The sequence below is a fragment of the Nicotiana tomentosiformis genome, chromosome 11 (assembly GCF_000390325.3).
Source record: "Nicotiana tomentosiformis chromosome 11, ASM39032v3, whole genome shotgun sequence".
Classification (NCBI taxonomy): Eukaryota; Viridiplantae; Streptophyta; class Magnoliopsida; order Solanales; family Solanaceae; genus Nicotiana; species Nicotiana tomentosiformis.
In genome coordinates, this window is record NC_090822.1 from 108,582,387 (window position 1) to 108,605,444 (window position 23,058).

The 23,058-nt window shown below is 34.4% G+C and overlaps 4 protein-coding genes across 18 annotated transcripts in view; 2 read left to right on the forward strand and 2 right to left on the reverse strand.

Annotated features, from left to right (window-relative positions):
- Window positions 1-369: 369 nt before the first annotated feature.
- On the forward strand, window positions 370-3,907 carry LOC104088840 (uncharacterized). 4 transcript variants are annotated; one of them, XM_070188705.1, is made up of 6 exons: window positions 370-670; window positions 1,779-1,950; window positions 2,766-2,855; window positions 3,100-3,186; window positions 3,270-3,329; window positions 3,419-3,907. In XM_070188705.1, the coding sequence occupies exons 4-6, from the start codon at window positions 3,117-3,119 to the stop codon at window positions 3,814-3,816; spliced, it is 528 nt and encodes a 175-aa protein (XP_070044806.1). In that variant the 5' UTR covers window positions 370-670; window positions 1,779-1,950; window positions 2,766-2,855; window positions 3,100-3,116; the 3' UTR covers window positions 3,817-3,907. The 4 variants fall into 4 exon arrangements, with proteins under 4 accessions (XP_070044806.1, XP_070044804.1, XP_070044805.1 ...); XM_070188703.1 differs by lacking the exon at window positions 1,779-1,950 and having other exon boundaries at window positions 2,132-2,855; XM_070188704.1 differs by lacking the exon at window positions 1,779-1,950.
- Window positions 3,908-5,842: 1,935 nt separating this feature from the next.
- On the reverse strand, window positions 5,843-6,939 carry LOC138902001 (uncharacterized). Its single transcript, XM_070189806.1, has 2 exons — window positions 6,099-6,939; window positions 5,843-5,991 (listed from the first exon to the last, which is right to left on the reverse strand). The coding sequence occupies exons 1-2, from the start codon at window positions 6,937-6,939 to the stop codon at window positions 5,843-5,845; spliced, it is 990 nt and encodes a 329-aa protein (XP_070045907.1).
- Window positions 6,940-6,999: 60 nt separating this feature from the next.
- LOC138902002 (uncharacterized) lies at window positions 7,000-8,370 on the reverse strand. Its single transcript, XM_070189807.1, has 2 exons — window positions 7,494-8,370; window positions 7,000-7,379 (listed from the first exon to the last, which is right to left on the reverse strand). Exons 1-2 carry the CDS (start codon window positions 8,368-8,370, stop codon window positions 7,000-7,002), a joined length of 1,257 nt encoding a protein of 418 aa, XP_070045908.1.
- A 2,004-nt stretch (window positions 8,371-10,374) lies between these two features.
- LOC104106196 (uncharacterized) overlaps window positions 10,375-23,058 on the forward strand; it is a 37,498-nt gene continuing 24,814 nt past the window's right edge. For 2 of the 12 annotated variants that reach the window (XR_011412407.1, XR_011412414.1), the window contains exons 1-3: window positions 10,375-13,076; window positions 13,638-14,261; window positions 14,817-14,888. Coding sequence is in view for 2 of the 12 variants with exons in the window: in XM_070188701.1 (XP_070044802.1) it covers window positions 14,216-14,261; window positions 14,817-14,888 (118 nt within the window). In the remaining 10 variants the exon portion in view is untranslated. The other 10 variants (XR_011412413.1, XR_011412416.1, XR_011412412.1 and 7 more) reach the window with 9 other exon arrangements.

Here is a 23,058-nt window from a genome sequence, read left to right on the forward strand (position 1 = left end):
AATTAGTTTGATACAAACAAGGTTAAGTGAAGCTCTTGTCTGAAGAGGTTTTGATATTTAGTTTAAGCTTAATACAATCGGGTCAAGCAGTCATTGGACTCAAATTATTTCTCGTTTGGGGCCCAATACACTGAAGCCCACTCAGATTTTCTAGAAGGAATTAGAAGTATCTAACCAGAAAATAAATAGTATTTGTTTTTCTTTATTTCTGTATATATCTAGTAGGTACTTATATCTTGACAAATAAACATAGGACATGTGAATAGTTAATTATACAAAATATTCTTTCATTATTTTTCTACTATCTAATAAGAGGCAGCTAGCAGGCACCTGGACGACATGCCTGCCTCCCACTTAAGGGTAATATTGTCTTTCCATCTAATTTTTATTAGCTTCGCTTGGATTATATCGACCACTTTGGAAAACCTGGCAATCACCGCTTCTTTGGCTTCTGTCTTCTTGCTCTTCTTGTTCTTATCGGTGCCAGGCAGACACCCCCTTGAGAAACTTGGCAGATGCAGGTTCTCTGTATCAAAAACCAATCTAGCAATAGTTTAAAAGCTCCAGCGTCTGGAAATTGCAGCTTCCCAGTTCCACCTTTTCGTTCCTTGCAGTTCCTGATCTTATCTTAGCACTTTCGCCAATTTTTCTCTTTGGCTCATTGTTTCTTGTGAGTTTTCTTCTTCTTATCTTCTGTTTCTCTATTTAAATCTTTCATGGCATACTAAGGCTTTACTGCACGGAAAGTTTAATGTGTCTATCACCTTTGTTCTTTAGGTGTTCGACGCAATTCCTGAATGAACTACTATTGTTTTAGGTTTAACTACACCTAACAAGAGCTCCCTTCTCTTGTTCCTTTCGTGCACCCCAAATCACTAAGCTAAAGAAATTATATCGTTTTTGGATGACAAACAACTAAATGAACGTTGATGTGTTAAAGAAGAAGAAAGAAAGAAAAGAATAAATTGTGAACAATTTCTGATGGTAGGTGTGCTAAATGGAAGAAGACAAAATTCTACCTTACATTTGAATCATGTGGTTAGAAGTGAATGATTTTTTGGTCTTAATAAAAGAAAAGCGGAGCTCCTACGGCATTTGGGGCAGTTCAAAAGCAAATCAATTCCCCAAATTGAAACTTCTATTTCGTCGAATGGATCGAAGCAAGATTTTGATAGGTTCAATATGTGTCCATCGCCTTTGTTCTTTAGGTGTTCGAGGCAATTCTTGAATGAATTAGGCTTTTTTTTTATTTCTACTATTTTTGGGGGTATAGCTGGCTTAACTAAAGGGCTCTCAAAAGTGTACGAATTGAACTAAATTATCCATGCCTTGTGTCTTTTTCTCAAAAAGAAGAGAAATTTCAATATTAAGTTTGCGATAAGCACTTTAATTGCCTGTTTTCGCCACTTGGTCTTTGTGGGTGACACTTTGAAACTTAAAGTAACACCTGCATGTAAAGTTACCATCTTATTTTCGATGATATTGTGATATAGATAGAGCTATTTATTTTTGGTTCACATTGATAAGCTATTTCACTTACGTAGAAGATAATATTCAGAACGATGAGAAGAAGATGCTATTTTAGCCGTAGAAGCTACTAAATACCAATTTGAGTCTGGTAGCATCTTGATTTCTTGATATAGGACATAGAAAAGAAAAAACTAATTTCTCATGAAACACTATTCTGCCTTTCCTATAGATTACATGCATATACTTATTTTATGTACTTAGATCCTTTCTTACTTTTAGTTTTCTTGGCAATGTTTACGAATAAGCAGTGCTTAAACATCGTAAACTTGTTTACGAGCTTCTTATAAGACCAACAGAAGATTGGATTACATATTATGTAATGACACGTTTTAAATTGGCTACGTACCCAACTCTGAACGAAAAAGAGCTACCAAGATTCCAAGAGGATATCCTGATTTGAGAACTATATATTCATTGGAAGTAAGTAGTGTGTTGTTGTTTTAGCTCTTCCTGTTCTTATCTTTATACTTTGGTGAATTTTTCTGTTTGGATCGTTGCTTTCTTGTCATCTTCTGTTTCTCTGTTGCATTTTTTATGGCATGCTAAGGCTTTGCGCACATGAAGTTTAATATGTTAGTCGCTTTTGTTCTCTGTGCTTCAGAAAATTCTTGATTGAATCAGTCATATCATTGGCGGTAATTTTGATTTTGGATAAGCGGTGACACATTTTTTGGCTTGAATATTTCATGAAAAATTTGGGCTGAAAATATTTTTCAGATAAAAAGAAGTTGAACTTGTATAGCTGATGGATTCCAAAGAACCAAACAAGTGCTCTTACGCGGAAAAAAGAAAGGCTGCAATGCAACTCAAACGGCGTGATACGCAAAGCCAAATATCTGCTCATAGCGGGGAAGCGATGTTGCTATCGCGACGCATGAGAAGAAAACATTCTACTAAGCACAGCCTTCTTCAAAGCCCGTTTTTTGCTGTCCCACAGCAATCAACATCATCTTGGGACAAAGCAGGATTTCTAAAACAAACTGCTCTTAACATACGAGAACCTCCTTCACTTCCTGAAAAAGATTATATTGTTTTACTCATATTTACACACCATATATTATTAATGCAATGGTGCTTATGTATTTTGCTTGGAAACTTAGTATGATACCTTATTTATCTTATATGTGCTTATAAACTAAAATACTCAAACACTGCGTGGTCTATTGCACTTTATTTTGCACCTACAGAGGCTTCACTATACGTTTTTAAACGTCTTTGCTATTCTGTTTTTCTAGTAGTCGGCCATCAAGCTTGCACGCCTACATCGTGGGATAATTTAGAAAAAGGAAAGGGTATATTGGATCCCCCTATCATTTGTGAAACAGGTAACCATACGAGAACCCCTTTCGCTTCCTGAAAAATGTTATATGTTGTTGTACTCATATTTATACACTATTTATTATTAATATAACGATGCTTATTTTGCTTGGAGATTGGAGATTATCACAGCTTATTTATCTTATATGTATCTATAAACTTAAAAACATAAATACTACGTGCTCTTTTAATTTTGCATCTATTAAGGGTTCGTTGCACGCTTTTAAACATCTTGGCTATTCTGTTTACCAGCTGCTACCTTAGCCTGTATGCTTACATCATCTCCTAATTTAGACAAAGGAAAGGGTATATTGGACCCCCCCATCATTCGTGAAACAGGTAAACATACATTCAGATTATACTCTTTTCAGAATGACATATTGTTTATACATTACTGTAAATTGTGACTATTTGTATATTAGGGTCCACATCGGGTACATCTAACCTGCGTCATGTTATCTTGAACACTGTTCCAATCAAAGGTTTGCACAAACTTAATGTTACAATCATGTCCACCATACGTATGCCTTGGTGCTCTTTTTTTCCCTAATGATACTTCTTATATATTCAGCTCATAGGCGGGCCAGAAAGGTGTGCCTGGTCACTAAAGAGCAACGAAGTGAGTATGTTGCTCTAAAAAGGGTCCCAAACTGTCAATTCTGTCATGCAAAGAAGTTTGAATATGAACCTCCAGGATTTTGCTGTAACAGTGGTTCAATAAGGTTGACATCTCATAAAATGCCAACTGAATTATCGGAGTTATACTTTGGAAATACTGAAGAATCTGAAAATTTTCGAACTTATATTAGAACATACAATAACATGTTTGCATTTACTTCACTTGGTGTCAAGTATGATAAAGAGCTAGCGAGAAGAAATTGTGGTATCTACACATTTAGAGTCCAGGGACAGATGTATCATTTTATAGATGATTTAGTTCCTTCCAATGAAAAACCTAGGAATTTATAGCTGTACTTCTACGATAATGATAATGAACTAGCCAATAGGATGGCTTGTTCGACAAGAATTAATGAATCAATTGTGAAAAAGTTGATGGACATATTGAAGGTAAAATCATATATTATTTTTCTAAAATCTCTTTTAAATGTTCCCCAATTATCTGATTTCTATATTGCTCTTAAATGTCACTTAACCTTAGATCAACAAACATATAACTTACCCAGTACATAAGAGATTGCGGCATTATGGCTTGAAGAAAATCCTAGAGACACATCTGCACCACATATTTGAATTATTATTATGGATGTTACGATCCGTTGCAGTATCCATTATTATTTTCCTTTGGTGAAAATGGATGACATTGTGGAATTAAAAAAATTATTCAGACAAAAAATTCGAAACGTAGAGCTTACTGCGAACATGAACAATTGCCCAGTATATCAAATACGTGTTCAGTTGATGGATTCCTTGATATGGAAGATGAATCACTACAAAGAGGAAAACGAAAAAGAGATACAGTGTCTTGTCGAGAGTATTATTGTTACAAATTTCAACTAAGAAATAATGAAACAAATGAAGTGCTACATTGTGGGAGAATATTCTAACAATTTATAGTAGATATATATATATATATATATAAAGCTTAAAACGCAAAGATTAGACTTTTTCTCATTTAATCCAGATTTATTTAGAATTGAAGTCTTGCAAGGACTCCTTGATATTTTAAGATGTGGTGAAAGGGAAGCCTCTAAAATTGGAAAGAAAACATTCCTTCATGTTACATTTATAGGGGGACCAAGGGACATGCGACGACGATACATGGATGCTATCACATTGGTACAATATTTTGGAAAACTTGATTTCTTTATAACAATGACATGTAATCCTGCTTGGCTAGAAATAAAAGAATATTTATCGCTGGCTTGATGAGGTACAGAACAGACCTGATTTAGTTAGTAGAGTTTTCAGAGGAAAGGTAGAAGTATTAAAGATGGATATATTAAAAAGATAAATCTTTGGAAGAGTTGCAGCATTCATGTATACTATAGAATTTCAAAAACATGGTCTTTCACATGCTCATTTCCTTATTATACTTGCTGATGAACACAAATTATTGACTGCTGAATCCTATGATAAATTTGCCTGTGCAGAATTGCCTGATTCTATCGCGATCTATATTCACTTGTTATTAAACATATGATGCATGGTCCTTGTGAAAAGTTAGATCCTACAAATATTTGCATGAAAAATAATAATTGCAAATTCAAGCATCCAAAAGATTTTGCTGAACAAACATCAAAAGGGAATAATTCATATTCAATATACAAAAGGAGAAGAATCAGAGAAGCTGTAGAAATAAGAGGTCAGTTTCTGGATAATTCTTGGGTTGTTCCATACTAAGTTACTCGGATTCGGGTGCAGGTGTCCGACACGGGTGCGGATCCAAAGGTCGGATCTTTCATGGTCTAAATTTTAGGATTCAAGGATACGGATCTAGGTACGGGTACGGGTGCGGAGATTCAGCAAAAATAAGTTAAAAATCTAGAAATATAGTTATAGAGATATGCATAATTATGAGAGATTATATGGAAAACTTACGTGTAACTTGTGCTTTGTAGAGTGTAGTAATTGAGTCATTTAGTTTTCAAGTTGTAGGCAGGCACGTAGACACTCTCCAAAATGGCATGATTCATTAATTTTCCTACAACTCGCACAACAAAGTATTAAAATAAGTTATTATAAACTTGTTGAAATATAACAAATAAAAGTTATAAAGAGATTTAGAGATACAAAAGAAATGAAACATACCTCCAAAGCTAGAACTTAGAACTAAATAGACAAACATATATTCAAGAGTCACTATTCAAAAGTTTTAAATAATTAGCTATTCAAATTAAGTTACTCAAATAACCACCAAAAAGTCTTACAGAAATTGTAAGTTCACAAGTTCATAGACAAAAAATAAGTACATAGCATACACATTTAAACTACGCTAGATTTGTCACTTGAAACATTGTGCATGGGTACATTCTATTCAAAGGTCATCTTCCTCAATCTCTTCAATGTCAACTTCTTGCAAATCTTGAACTTCCTCTTCAAAGAAGACTCCTTCTAGTTGAGGTTCGTCTATTGACAATTCAACTAGATCATTGATACTTTCATCAATATTAAAATAATCCCCACCTAAAACAACACCAAAATAAATTTAGAAGATTGTGAAAGGAACTTATCATGCTAAAGAAATTACTCAAGAAATATCAAATCATGGATATGTATGTATACGGATATACCTAAATCCCAATATTTGCTTGGGCCATTTGTATACTTTTCCTTTCTTCGAGAGAGCAAGCGGAGATTATAATGGATAAAAACTAAATCTTCGGCTCTAGAAGTAGCTAGCTTGTTTCTCTTGATGCTATGAATCAATGAAAAAGTACTCCAATTTCTCTCGCAACAAGATGAAGAAGCTAGCTGGGAAAGCAATTTGTAAGCCAGACTTTGTAAAAGTGGAGCATTTACACCATGGTTAGCCCACCAAGATAAAGGCTCCTCATACCCCATAACATCAATTACATGAGGCTCACCAAAGTAACCATTCCCACAACAAAATGCCCCATGCTCCAAAGAAGCTTTCTTTAAATCATTCGGATTCTTGAAATATCTTTGAAAGCATTTGAGCCTATTTTGTGAAATTTCTATATCTTCATTAAGAGCAAATCTTCTTAACCCGTTGCTTTCACCTTTAAGCCATGACTCATGATAATATTTTGGAACCAATGAATGTGCCATGCAATGCAATGGAGTATTACTCTTATTCCACCTTGCCACAAGAATTCCTTGAATTGTAGCAAAAACATTCGATTGGCCGGTAATAAGATCTTTCCCCTCATGCTTAAATACAATCACCTTCACCTTTTCAATCATTGTATCCCACATGTCGTAAATAAGGTGCAATTTTGGACAATCAAGGTCGGCACTTCTAAGCGTGGATACAATTGGCTCTGTACACCTCAACAAGTATTCAATAGTATCCCACCATTCATCATCCATCACAAGAGATTTTATTTCGCGCGCTTTAGCTTCAATTACTTTATCTCCTTTATAATTCTTCCATTCGTCATCCATCACCATTTTTTCCAATCCCACATGTCGTAAATAAGGTGCAATTTTGGACAATCAAGGTCGGCACTTCTAAGCATGGATACATCTAAGCATGGATACAATTGGCTCTGTACACCTCAACAAGTATTCAATAGTATCCCACCATTCATCATCCATCACAAGAGATTTTATTTCGCGCGCTTTAGCTTCAATTACTTTATCTCCTTTATAATTCTTACATTCGGCATCCATCACCATTTTTTCCAATGACGATTTAACTCTATGAATACGAGAAGTCATAATAATATGGGAAGCAAATCTTGTTTCCGCAACTTTCAACAAAGATAACTCCGAATACTTTTGGAAAATGGCAAGCGCCATGTCATGATTCACCACAAAATTCTTTAAGCTACTCACTTGACCAATCGACTTTAATATCCATTCGCAAATTTTAAAGTGAGTTGATTTTTCTGAAGGTTGACACATACTTTTAAAAGCAAGATTCAAACAATGAAAAACACATGGTGTCCAAAATATGTGCGGAAAAATTTGCTCAACAATAGAACCGGCAAGCTTCATATTACCTGCATTATCAGTGATAACTTGGACAACATTCTCTGCATCGACATCTTCTATGACTTTAATAAATAACTTAGCAATATATTCACCATCCTTAATAATCCCACTTGAATTGATTGATTTTAAGAATATTGGTCCGCCACTAGATGCTCCCATTATATTTATCAATGGTCGCCTTTTAATATCTGACCATCCATCCGAACAAATCGACAATCCTTTTCTTTTCCATGTATCTTTAATAGGTTGTAGTTTTCTATTAATATGAGCCTTTTCTTGGGCCAAAAGAGTTGTTCTTAACCTATTAAAAGTTGGCGGAACATAACCAGGCAAAGAATTTGCTGCCAAAAACTCCAAATATTTTTTATAGTAAGGAGAAGTTGCAAGGTTAAATGATAAACTTGATGCGTAGAACATACGAGCCGCCAACTTGTCGGCAATGTTTCTGTTACAAATGTTAAAAGATTTCTCTAGTGCTCCACCATTTGAACCTTTTCTTTTTTTCAGTTGTGATAAGTCTGAGCCTTCCGGTAGAGATACATAATCTGCCTTTTTTCTTGCATTCAGTTGTGCGTCAGTTTTTTTCTTTTCAGCTTCTTTGTTCTCCATCTTCAATATTGCACATACATCATGAGTAATCTCTTTGCATATAGCAAAGCCATGACCAGAGATCTTTAGAAGATGTGCTTTAACTTTAGAATATGAACCAGTAACTTGTTTATTGCAAAAATTACAAGACCACACTCTGTTTCCACCTCCATTAGGAGGAACTGAAAGAACTTTAACATGATTCCATAAGGGTTTGTCATCAAAATCTGATGCAACACTTTTTGTTGGTCTTGAAATGCCTTTTCCTTTTTGTTTCACAGCTGTTGATGAAGCCATTTTAAGGGATATAGGGTGAAGAAAAATTCTAAAATTTTTCGGCTATGGATTCAAAGAAAGTCGAGATGAAGCAGAGAGAGTGAGAATGGCTTGTTTGTCTATGTTTTTGGACAAGAAAATTCATTCAATGAGAAAAAAGATATTCTGATGGAGAGATGGGTAGTTTACGATGACAATAGACTTATTGGACAAATAATTCATTAAATAAACAAAAAGGTATTATGATGGGTGGAGTTTATGATAATAATTTACTTTTTGGACAAGATAATTCACGTCACTTTTCATGGGATAGTAAAATATTGCATTAAATGATGTTTGTTCCATTTAGTTTTATCATTTTAATTTGGAAATATTTTTTAATTTTAATAGAAATATAATTATTAATCAAACTCCAAACCCTAAACTCCGAAACTAAAACCTCAAACCCCAAAATCATATAACCTTAAACATTATTTAATTACATATGATATTGTGTATATTTTATTATTGATTAAATTTGTCGATTAATGTGATTTGTCTGAAAGCTATATAACCTTAATCATGAATAATTAATTATATTTAAAGTATTTCAATAGATCAATATTAATTAGCTCGATATTCTAGAACTTGTATTGATAGAAAGATATTTCAAGCATTTCAATAGCTCAATATTAATTGTATAAATTAAGTGTTATTAAGTTCTCTCATTCTTTGTTTATTTTCTAAAATTCGCTAATATTCTTCTTTGTCATATTTCTAAAGTATTTCGATATTCTAGAACTTGTATTGATAGAAAGAATCAAACAATCTAACAAGAGGGATCCCTAATACGATAGTGGATATATCTTGTTATCGGTCAAATTAGTGAGATAAAGTCAATTGTTATTTCCAATCAAACATCTATTTAGATTTCAAGTATTTCGATAGTTTATAACTTGTATTTGATAGGAAGAATCAAATGATCTAACAAGAAGAGTTCCTTAGTCAATTAATGTGATTTGTTTGAAAGCTATATAACATTAACCATGAATAATTAATTATATTTCAAGTATTTCGATAACTCAATATTAATTGGTGGTGCTAATCAAATATAATTTAAGAATATTCTTCTTTATCATTTTTTAAAATTATTTTAGCTCATTCTCAAATCATGTAATTTATAATTAGTCTTAAAATATGTGTCACAACATAGCATATAGTGGAGAACTAAAGGGTCAATTCTATTATGTACAATTTATAAATTTTCATGATCTTCGCGAGAACGTAATTTGTCAAAAAATTTACATGCTAATAATTAATTTAGAAATTATCCCCCGTTTCTTTGAGAAAGAAAATATTTATAAATAGTATAATTAGGTAAATTAATAAAATTTGTTTATTTAGAGCATATACTTATTTAATATATATGAAGTTTACTCAGATAAAAATATGTGTCTTTAAAGCATATACAATTATATTTAGTTTACAATTAAATAATTATTTATTATTTTGATTAAAACTATAACTATTTTTGGTACAATTAAAACTGTAATTTTTATAAACAAAAAACTATTGAAGACATATTATATGTAATGTCTATCTCGGCAGAATATTAGCAAACATATACATATCAACTAGTAATAAAGTAATCAATTCCTAGTTAGTCTAAAGTCTTCTTTTTCCTTATTCTCTGCATTCCTGTCTTCTTCTTTGTCTGGTCTAAGTCTTCTTCTTCCTTATTCTCTGCATCGCTGTCTTCTTCTTCTTCCCCAACAAAATTTTTTCCATGTTTCTGCTTTTCTCCAGTAGAACAAGACCCGGGCCTTTCAAATAAGCTCAGTCCAGTAGTCCACCACCCATCTTCAACTTCTCTGCCCTAAAAAAAATATTATAGCTCTTAATTTCAGAAACCTGTAGCATGAACAAGAAGATTGATCAAGACAAAAAGTTTCAAAACGACTAGTATAAATTACTACATAGCAGTGTAATGGAAGGTATTTCGTTTTCCATCTCTTCAAATCTTTACTTAGGGAAATCAATTCTCAAAAATTTTCCAAAACGTTTGGTCAACACACCCGATCTCGTTTGACCGGATCCAACCCAGATCCCACACCCTTACCCGTGTCAGTGTCGTGTCGACACGGGTATGACACCCAAATTGCCAAGTCCGAGTAACTTAGGTTCCATATAATCCATTTTCCCATGCAAGTATAATTGTCATATGAATGTTGAAGTTTGTTCTGATATCAAAGTAGTGAAATATATTTACAAATATATTTGCAAAGGACACGATAAAATTGCATTTCATATACATGATAATGATACAGATACAGACATAGATGAAATAAAAGAATACCAATCTGCTAGATGGGTTTCACCTCCTGAAGTTGCGTGGCGACTATTTAGTTTTCCCATAAGTGAAATGACTCCAACTGTTTTTCACCTTCAGTTACATTTGGAAGGACAACAATTTGTCTCTTTTAAAAGTATTGAAAATATTGATAGAATACTTAGTAATCCAATGATTCGAAAAATAATGTTAACTGAATTTTTTGTTATGAACAGAACAGATAAAGATGCTATGCAAATGTTATTATTATATAAAGAATTTCCTGAGTACTTTGTATGGTCACCTAAGGAAAAAATGTGGACACGTCGAAAACAACGTACTGTAATGGACGTGTTGTAACATATCATCCAAAAAAAGGAGAAAGATATTATCTTAGATTATTGTTGATGAACGTTAGAGGACCAAAATCATATCAGGACTTACGTAAAGTTGACGGCAAATGTTGTAGTACATTCAGAGAGGCCGCAGAAAAAAGAGGATTGTTACACTGTGATAACAACTTAGTTGAATGTATATCTGAAGCTACAAATTATCAAATGCCATATAGTTTAAGGCGTTTGCAAGCAACATTATTGGTGTATTGTAATCCTGCTAATCCAACAGAACTTTGGAAACAATTTGAAGATTCAATGTCCGAAGATTTTAAGATTTTACCTAGCATGAATGCTAAAGATATTCGTTTTATGGCTTTAAATCATATCAATGATATTTTGCACTTGATGGGACATGATATTAATGAATATAATCTTATTCCTGAGAAAATTAAACCTTCAGTTGTTGCGAGAGAAACCAATGACTGTCAATTTGAAAGAAACATCATTGTTAGAAAAGAAGATTTGCTTCTAGAGAGAAAATTAAATACCGAACAGTGAAAAGCGTATGACACGATTCTTAATAGAATATTTTCTAACAAATCAGGAGCATTTTTCATTGATGGCCCCGGAGGAACTGGAAAATTTTTTCTATACCGTGCTTTATTAGCTGCTGTACGATCAAAAGGTTTTGTCTCTTTAGCAACAAGTTCAGGTGTTACAGCTTCGATCCTCCCAGGAGGACGAACTGCTCACTCCCGTTTTAAATTTCCTATTGATATCGATGAACAATATTCTTGCAACATTAGTAAGCAAAGAGCACTTGCAACTTTAATACGTGATGCAAAACTAATTGTCTGGGATGAAGTATCTATGGCAAAAAAGAAAGTGATAGAAACTTTTGATATTCTCATAAAGGATTTAATGGATACAAATGCTCTATCTGGAGGAAAAGTGGTCGTTTTCGGTGGTGATTTTACACAAACTCTCCCAGTTGTTAGGAGTGGAAAAAAAAAAGATTTTATTCAACAAAGCTTATTATATTCTGAAATTTGGAATCAACTCGAAAAACTACAATTATCAGAGAATATGCGTGCAAAGACAGATCTTACGTTTTGTGAATATTTGATGAGAATAGGAAATGGACAAGAAAAAACAAATATCCATGACAAAATTGAAATCCCTAATTGTTTTGTTATCCCTTTCATTTCTGAAAATCAATCATTAGATCTGTTGTTTAGAGTTACTTATCCAAATCTACATACATGTTTTTATGATGCATCTTCTATGACTTGTCGTGTAATTCTGACAACCAAAAATGACTTTGTTGATGAAATAAATGATTTGCTCATAGCTCAATTTCCTGGTGATCCTAAAACATATGTTGCATTTGATGAGACTATTGAGGCAAACGATCAAAGTCAATATGAAATTTTTTTGCATACTTTACATCCTGCTGGTTTACCTCCCCATAAATTAACCTTGAAAAAGTATTGTCCTGTTATGTTGTTACGAAATTTAAATCTTTGTGAAGGTTTATACAATGGTACACGACTTATATCTTGTGATCTTCGAAAACATGTTATAAATGCTAAGATTGCCACTGGGGACTTTAAGAATACACATGTATTTATTCCGAGAATACCATTTTTATCATCAACAGATGAAAAATTGCCTATTCCTTTCAAAAGAACACAATTTCCTTTGAGATTATGTTTTGCTATGACAATAAATAAAGCTCAAGGTCAAACGTTGGACTTCGTGGGAGTTTATTTACGTGAACCTGTTTTTTCACACGGTCAGCTCTACGTAGCGCTATCGAGAGCAAAAAGTTCCAATTGTGTAAAACTATTAATTAGACCACCTACATCAGATAGTGATGATGATCATTCAACTTACAATATAGTATATGATGTGATCATTCAACTTACAATATAGTATATGATGAAATCATTCAAAAAGCTTTTGCGTAAATAGTTCCACAGGATGGCCCCAACTTTTGTTGTTGTCATACGCTCACATAATTCATGGCAGGTTGGCTTGAGGTTTTGCATAGTCGTAGGAATAACTCTAGTGTTGTTGCAGAGGTATTTTTACCTTTACCTGTATGCTTATTGTTCGTTTAACGAATCTTGTTGAAACAACGTTTTTGCACCTCTACTATGCAATAACCAAGGATTAACGTATCTGCTTGCAAATCCTTGCAAAAACTTTTATGTTCTAAAAAAATGGAAAAGTTTTCTGATGTGCAACCAATAGATCAATGTTGTATCTGCTTGATTTTACTGTTTCTATGGTATTTATAGTCAGTTCCATCTCTGTCTCATTTTGTCCATCTATCTTGCTTTCTTTTTCTTGCTTCAATATTATTTGATAATCTAGATGCATTTTCTTGCATCAATAGTATTAGGTTCTTTCATGCCAATACTTTAGAATATTATAAGTGCTGCATGATGAAAAAAAATAAAGATTACTAACAGAAAAGAAAAAACAGTGTTATAGCTCATATATTCATATCATTTGGATACTTTCTTGGTGATGTACTTGAAAAACTTGGTGGTTGTTTTAAAATTTCTTTTTCTATCAGATTGATTGTCGCTTAATTGTTGTAGAATACTCTACATACTGATTCTTTTGTGAAAAACCAGAAAGAATTGGAGTTATACTATAACACAGTTAGTCCCAACTCCGGACAAAGGAGGAGCATTTACTGTCTCTTAAAAGTAAGATCACTGACTATATGTATATGTATCAAAATTCTTACCAACTTTACCTTTACTGTGACTAACTTCTACTTTCTTTTGTCTCATTTATTAATTAGGAATTGCATTGGCATTTGAACCCACTTAGCTCCGAAGTTGTAGAGATTTGAACAGTCAGAACATAAATAAGAGCTTTCATTGGTTGTGGATTAGCATCCTGCTTAACGTATTTGTGGACGAACTAAAGGTCTGTACATATACAATGAGTATTCATATTCTCAACGACATTTGTTATGTTGATTTTGCGAAGCTTTTTAGGTGTCTTTCTGTTGATGGTGCCAATCGTTCAATTTTTACTCTATGTTGTCGGGTCATGTTCTTGCTGAGCATGTAATTGTCTTATTCTATTTTCCTCAGAGATTGTTGATTCGCAGATTTTGTAATTTTGTAGATTCTTGCCTCAGCAAGTATCTGCCACGATAAAAAAAGGTAGTAAAAACAAGAGAAGAACATTGATGTGATCAATGTATTTGATGAAATTCTCCGATGAAAGGAAGATACTTCTAGCAAGTATGTTAACCTTTTCAATGTTAAACCTCAATATTTCTTCTGTCATGTTACTCTCAATATTATACTTCATATAAAAAAACATATATCTTGGATCAGAAAATGATGACCCCTAAGCTATACAAAATGCTTTTTGAATTTTACTTTATATTTAGGCCTATTTCATTGGGGAATTAACACCCGCACTACACCTTTATTTTATCAAAACACGTGTAGATTCATTATTTAAGATATAACTCATACTGTTGTCCAATTCATCTATTTCTCTCTCCTTCACTGCTCTCTATCATTTTCTTCTTGCTTTGCGACTTCAAGAGATCAAAGTTGTCATCTTTCACTGGGTGAATTTTTCAATTTTTCTGGGCTTCTCAGATTTGTATTTTTGAGTTTTTTTTATGTTCAGATTTCTCTCATGATTTTTTTATATTTTTGTTGCTATAATGTTCTACCTCTGTTGTGTTTGTTAGGTCTGGTAAGTTTTCTACCATGTTTGTTTCTTTCTTGTGCTGTGTTCTGGATTTCACTCCTGCAATTGCTTGAAAGTTTTGTCATTTTTAGGACCGCAAACTAAAGCTGGAAAAGATTTGAAAAGATCAACATATCTTTGTGATGTTGCTGACCACAACTCAGGTGAATTAGTAGTCAGATGACAATTTCAATGTTGGACTTGGGTGACCAAATCCTTATTTGGAACTACACTTTTCTTTATGAATCCTGGCAACAAAAGGATTATCAACGTTAGCAATTCTTCTTGAATTACTAATATGCAGAAGCCTTCGGTTGAATCGATTGTAAATAATTTAGCATACGGTGGACAAGGGCGGCCCAACCTCATCGGAGGCCTAAAGCAAAATCTTAAGAGAGCTTATATATATATATATATATATATATATATATATATATATATATATATATATATATTGAACATCGTTTTTAAAAATATTAGACAAGTGAGAATGTAGAATTAAAAAAATGAGAACTTAGTTTTATAAAATACAGAAAAATTAAATGAATTTAACGTTGATTGCATCACAACTGAAATGGGAGAACCCAAAAAACATAAGTGATTCCTTTTTTTTAGTAAGTCCCTTTCTATATTTGGTAACAATTCAACTTTAGATTTTTCTTTTTACCATTAATGAGATGATTTCTCGCCCAAAAACTTCTATGATTTATTTAAGATTATAAGTTTCAAAAGCCTTCCTTTATTTCATAAAATCCATGTGACACTTTCATATAAATTGGGACGGAGAGAGTATAATTTATGTAAGAAAAATAAATAATAAGTTAGATTATTAGATATAGTTACGTGACCAACTAATGAATAAAAAAATATAATTAAGTAAAATAAGATTGACAGAAAACTATTTTAGTTATATTAATTAGAGGAAGAAATCGAGTTATTAAAAATCAATATGACAATAAAAAAAATAAATTTATTAATAATAAAAAATAATTATATAAATAATATAAATATTAATAATTTTGAGGCCCTTAAATATTTGGGGTCTAAAGCAAGTGTTTCACTTGCTTTAGGATTGGGCCGCCCATGACGGTGGACAGGTAGCTGCTCAGAGCTTCTATAGTGTAAATTAGTTGATCATTCTTCTGTGTGCATCAATTTGACTTGCTATAAGTGCTCCATGCTTGTCATTGTGCATTACTCAGTTTGCCAACTTCTATTTGGCTTTTCCAGCACCTACGCTTTGTGTATCATTAGATGGTGTCATGGTATTTGTGTTAGTCCCGCCAATATTATTGTATTTGTAAATAATAATTCTGGAAAATATAAGTTATCGTAATGAAACAGTAATTAATTCGAGCCCACTGAATTCACAGTGTTTCCTTAAGGAATTTAATCCCCTCCTAGTACCTAAGGTTATGGATTATTTCCTCCCAGGATAGAACGAATAACACACTGGTGTAGCGGTACTTCAAACCCCAGTGTTTCAGCGAACACAAAGTTCGGTAGCAAATCACACTTACAGTTGCTTTGTTTGAAGTTAAAACAATGCAGAACAAAGTAGTAGAAACTCAGAAAATCGTATGGAAATGCTGAGAGGAAGGAGTGCAATGTATAGCCAAAGTTGAGCGTTTTCAGTTGGGTGTTTGTGTTGTGTTTTTGTGTCTTTCTTCAACAGCTGCTGCACATATATATAGCAACCAGCTTTGAAGATGAACGACCCTCCACCCTCCATGGTGGAGCATGCACTAGCTTGTTTGTGGAGCAAGCACTTGGCCATGGTAAGAAGAGCATTAGGCGGCTGCTATTGCAGCTGGTGTCAATACACGGATTGGAACATATCCGTTACAAATGCGGATAATCTTACGTTAATATTTACTATTAACAAATAAATTTGGTCCAAAAAATTAATCAATCAATCGATCATTTGACCAAATCTGAATCCGAATCCGAATCCGAAGCCGAATCCGAATCCGAAGCCGAAACCGAAACCGAGCCGAGCGAGCGACGCCGACGACGGCGCGAGGCTTGCTTTCTTCTTAACTCTTTAAGAGCTAAAAGAAGAGCAATTATATATATACCCACAAAAAATCTTTTCCTCTTCCAATATGGGCCAATGTCTCATTGTCAAGAGGGGGAAACTTAAAATTTTACTCAAAAATTTTATTTTTCCTCCATTTCTCATTCACCCTCATTTTAAGACTATTTCATAAAAACCTCAACAACCCCCCACATGAATGGGGAATGGCTATATCACGGAAGTATGCATGAAAAACTGTGTGATGCAAGCAAGGATTAATCGCATCTGGATAAGTAGGTTTCCCTTTGAACTTTTCGTAGTAAACTTATGTCGGATATACTCGGTCAATCGGTAGATTTGATATCTTTGAACCGTCGATCTTTGGTGTATACCTAGACAACCATAAGTCACACAATCAACCCTTAACCATCTTTGGTTCTCATTGTTGTGTTCGTTTCAGCCATGAACACCGCCTGGTTTCATAAGTGCATAGAGAATTGGCCTTACAAAGTTCTCCTTGAAACGGCTAACACTTCACACTTACATAGGTGATTCCTAAACGTGTCATCCTGTAGATACACTATTTGATATACCCCGTATCAAATTTAGAAATCATTAAAAAGCCTTAATGCTTTATCCTTGGTACTGAACATTGTCTCATCACGAGAACGGACTAAAATTTTATTTGACAATGTTGAACCGTCATTAATGACTTTGTTTGATCTCCTTGAACCTAGATCTTGGGATCTCCAGTCTTCTAGGTAGAGTTACCGCCACAATGACTTGTTCTCGGCCATAGCCCCATTCCCCTTGATGATTTCTCAACTACCTCTCTAGTTAGGCCTTTTGTAAGTGGATCCGACACATTATCACTTGACTTTACATAGTCAATCGTGATAATTCCTCTAGAGAGTAATTGCCTAACGGTTTTATGTCTTCGTCGTATATGACGAGATTTACCGTTATACATAACGCTCCCAGCCCTTTCAATTGCCGCTTGACTATCACAATGTATGCATATTGGTGCCAACGGTTTGGGCCAAAATGGAATGTCTTCCAAGAAATTCCGGAGCCATTCAGCTTCTTCACCGGCTTTATCTAAGGCTATGAATTCAACCTCCATTGTAGAGCGGGCAATACATGTTTGTTTGGACGACTTCCAAGATACCGCTCCTCCACTAATAGTGAATACATATCCACTCGTGGACTTAGAATCAGTTGAACCGGTGATCCAATTTGCATCACAGTATCCCTCAATCACCGCAGGGAATTTACTATAGTGCAAGTCAAAGTTCTGGATATGTTCTAAATATCCCAAAACTTGTTTCATTGCCACCCAATGAGATTGGCCTGGATTGCTCGTATATCGACTCAATTTACTTATAGCACAAGCTATATCTGGTCGTGTACAATTCATGATATACATTAAGCATCCCAACACACGAGCATAATCCAATTGTTATATGCTTTGGCCTTTATTCTTTGCTAATGCAAGATTCACGTCAATTGGAGTTTTTGCAACTTTAAAGCCCAAGTGCTTGAATTTTTCAAGTACTGTCTTAATATAATGAGATTGTGACAATGCCAGACCTTGAGGAGTCTTATGGATCTTAATTCCCAAAATTAAATTAGCAACTCCCAAGTCTTTCATATCAAACTTGCTATTGAGCATACGCTTAGTAGCATTTATGTTGGCAATGTCATTACTCATTATCAACATATCATACACATATAAGCAAACAATGACTATCTGATTTGTAAAATTTTTAATGTACACACATTTATCACATTCATTTATCTTAAAACCATTTGACAACATTGTTTGGTCAAATTTCGCATGCCATTGTTTGGGTGCTTGTTTTAGTCCGTAAAGAGACTTAACAAGTCTACATACCTTCTTTTCTTTACCTGGAACCACAAACTCTTCAGGTTGTTTCATGTAAATTTCTTCCTCCAACTCTCCATTTAAGAAAGCCGTCTTAACATCCATTTGATGAATTTCAACACCATACACTACAGCTAATGCTACTAACATCCGTATGGACGTAATTCTTGTAGCTGGAGAGTATGTATCAAAGTAGTCTAGACCTTCTTGTTGTCTATACCCTTTGACTACGAGTTTTACCTTGAATTTATCAATAGTGCCATCATCTTTGATTTTTCTCTTAAAAATTCATTTAGAACCCAAAGATTTATTTCCAGGAGGACGATCAACCAATTTCCATGTATGGTTGTTTAATATGGATTCTATTTCACTATTGACTGCCTCTTTCCAAAACAATGATTCGGAAGAAGTCATAGCTTCTTTAAATGTTTGAGGTTCATTCTCCAATAAGAAAGTCACAAAATCTGGTCCAAATGAAGTAGACGTTCTTTGACGTTTACTACGTCTTGGATCCTCCTGATTATATATACTTTCTTTTGTTTCTTCCCGAGGTCGTTTAGATCCTTCACCAAACGACTCACATTCCTCTTTATACGGATATATATATTTTCAAAGAACTCAACATTATCTGATTCTATAACCGTATTATTATAAATGTCGGGATTTTCTGATTTATGAACCAGAAATCGATATGCTTTACTATTTGTCGCATATCCTATGAAAACACAATCAACGGTTTTCGGTCCTATCTTTACCCTTTTGGGTTTAGGAACTTGCACTTTTGCCAAACACCCCCACACTTTAAAATAATTCAAGTTGGGCTTCCTTCCTTTCCATTTTTCATATGGAATGGATTGTGTTTTGCTATGGGGCACTCGATTTAATATTCGATTAGCCGTAAGAATGGCTTCCCCCCACAAGTTCTGTGGCAAACCAGAACTTATCAACAACGCATTCATCATCTCCTTTAATGTGCGATTCTTTCTTTCCGCAATCCCATTAGATTGGGGCGTGTAAGGGGCTGTTGTTTGATGAATAATTCCATATTCTAAACATATTTCTTCAAAAGGAGATTCATATTTACCACCCCTATCACTTCTTATCATTTTTACTTTCTTGTTAAGCTGCGTTTCAATTTCATTTTTGTATTGCATGAATGCGTCTATTGCTTCATCTTTACTATTCAGTAAGTAAACATAGCAATATCGAGTACCATCGTCAATAAAAGTTATAAAATACTTCTTTCCACCGCGAGATGGTATTGACTTCATGTCACAAATATCTGTGTGAATTAAGTCTAAAGGATTTGAATTCCTTTCAACTGACTTATAAGGATGTTTAACATACTTAGATTCCACACATGTTTGACATTTTGATTTTTCGCATTCAAACTTATGCAGTACTTCCAAGTTAATCATTTTCCGCAAGGTTTTATAATTGACATGACCCAAACGTACATGCCATAAATCATTTGACTCAAGTAAGTAAGAAGAAGCTGAAATATTATTATTGTTTTCCACAACCATTACATTTAGATTGAAAAGGCCTTCGGTGAGGTAACCTTTTCCTACAAATATTTCATTCTTACTTATGACAACCTTGTTGGACACAAAAACGCACTTAAAACCGTGCTTAACAAGAAGTCCAGTAGAGACTAAATTCTTTCTCATTTCGGGAACATGAAGGACATTGTTCAAAGTCATGACCTTGCTAGAAGTCATTTTCAGAAATATCTTCCCATATCCTTCAACTTTTGTTGTTGAAGAATTTCCCATATAAACTGTCTCTCCGGGTCTAGCAGGAGCATAAGTAGCAAAAGCTTCTCTAACTGCACAAACATGGCGAGTGGCTCCTGAATCAAACCACCACAATTTAGGATTTTCCACCAAGTTACATTCAGAAAGCATGGCACACAAGTTATCAACATCATCATGCTTTACTACCATGTTTGCTTGATCCCTTTTCTTGTCTTTCTACGGAGCACGACACTCCGTAGATTTGTGTCCGATTTTCCCACAGTTGTAGCAGTTTCCACTGAACCGCTTCTTGCTTGGGTTGTATTTGGGACCAGAAGCATACTTCCTCTTTTTGTTATCTTTAACAATATTTGCTCCCATTATTGTTGAATTTCCACGGCCTCTCCTTTCAGCAGCTTTATTGTCCTCTTCGATTCTCAACCGAACAATGAGATCTTCAAGGGACATTTCCTTTCGTTTGTGTTTCAAATAATTTTTGAAGTCCTTCCACAACGGAGGCAACTTCTCAATCATTGCTGCTACTTGGAATGCTTCATTGATGACAAGACCTTCAGCAAGTAGATCATGAATAATCACTTGCAATTCCTGAACTTGGGTAATAACAGACTTGCTATCTACCATTTTGTAGTCCAAACATTTTGCGGCAACGAATTTCTTCATCCCGACATCTTCAATTTTTTATTTCTTTTCAAGCGCATTCCACAATTCTTTTGACGTCTCCACGCCACTGTATACATTATACAGATTATCATCTAGTCCGCTAAGGATATAATTCTTGCATAAAAAATCAGAATGCTTCCACGCTTCAATCACGATAAAGCGTTCATTCTCTGGAGTTTTATCTGGCATATCAGGAACATCTTCCTTGATGAACTTCTGTAGACATAACGTAGTTAAGTAGAAGAACATCTTCTGCTGCCAGCGCTTGAAATCAATACCGGAAATTTTTCCGTGTTTTTCTGCCGGTGCCAACGCCGGTGTTCGGCTTGTCGATACGTTGGCAGTCAGCGTCGGAACAACTTGGTTTTCGCTTTCAGTCGTCATTTTTTCCTGTAAAAGAATGACACAAACAAACGTTTAATAAACGTTTTCAAACTGGAGTAAAAATCACGTAGATTTTAATCTCCAACAAAACGCCACAAAGGCTTTACTCTCCAAAACGGGAGTACACAAAACCACAAAGGTTTTAGTTTGCAGAATAATAAGAATAACTCAAATACAGAAATAAATATTAAATTTCTTAAGATTGTTAGTCCCGCAAATATTGCTGTATTTGTAAATAATATTTCTGGAAAATATAAGTTATCGTAATGAAACAGTAATTAATTCGAGCCCACTGAATTCATAGTGTTTCCTTAAGGAATTTAATCCCCTCCTAGTACCCAAGGTTATGGATTATTTTCTTCCAGTATAGAACGAATAACACACTGGTGTAGCGGTACTTCAAACCCCAGTGTTTCAGCGAACACAAAGTTCGGTAGCAAATCACACTTACAGTTGCTTTGTTTGAAGTTAAAACAATGCAGAACAAAGTAGTAGAAACTCAGAAAATCGTATGGAAATGCTGAGAGGAAGGAGTGCAATGTATAGCCAAAGTTGAGCGTTTTCAGTTTGGTGTTTGTGTTGTGTTTTTGTGTCTTTCTTCAACAACTGCTTCACATATATATAGCAACTAGCTTTGAAGATGAACGACCCTCCACCCTCCATGGTGGAGCATGCACTAGCTTGTTTATGGAACAAGCACTTGGCCATGGTGGGAAGAGTGGAGCAAGCACTTGGCCATGGTGGGAAGAGCATTAGGCGGCTGCTATTGTAGCTGGTGGTCAATACACGGATTGGAACATATCCGTTACAAATGCGGATAATCTTACGTTAATATTTACTATTAACAAATAAATTTGGTCCAAAAAATTAATCAATCAATCGATCATTTGACCAAATCTGAATCCGAATCCGAATCCGAAGCCGAGCAGAGCGAGCGACGACGACGACGACGCGAGGCTTGCTTTCTTCTTAACTCTTTAAGAGATACAAGAAGATAAATTATATATATACCCACCAAAAATCTTTTCCTCTTCCAATATGGGACAATGTCTCATTGTCAAGAGGGAGAAACTTAAAATTTAACTCAAAAATTTCATTTTTCCTCCATTTTCCATTCACCCTCATTTTAAGACTATTTCATAAAAACCTCAACAATCCCTCACATGAATGGGGAATGGCTATATCACGGAAGTATGCATGGAAAAACTGTGTGATTTGCAAGCAAGGATTAATCGCATCTGGATAAGTAGGTTTCCCTTTGAACTTTCCGTAGTAAACTTATGTCGGATATACTCGGTCAATCGGTAGATTTGATATCTTTGAACCGTCGATCTTTGGTGTATACCTAGACAACCATAAGTCACACAATCAACCCTTAACCGTCTTTGGTTCTCATTGTTGTGTTCGTTTCAGCCATGAACACCGCCTGGTTTCATAAGTGCGTAGAGAACTGGCCTTACAAAGTTCTCCTTGAAGCGGCTAACACTTCACACTTACATAGGTGATTCCTAAACGTGTCATCCTATAGATACACTATTTGATATACCCCGTATCAAATTTAGAAATCATTAAAAAGCCTTAATGTTTTATCCTTGGTACTGAACATTGTCTCATCACGAGAACAGACTAAA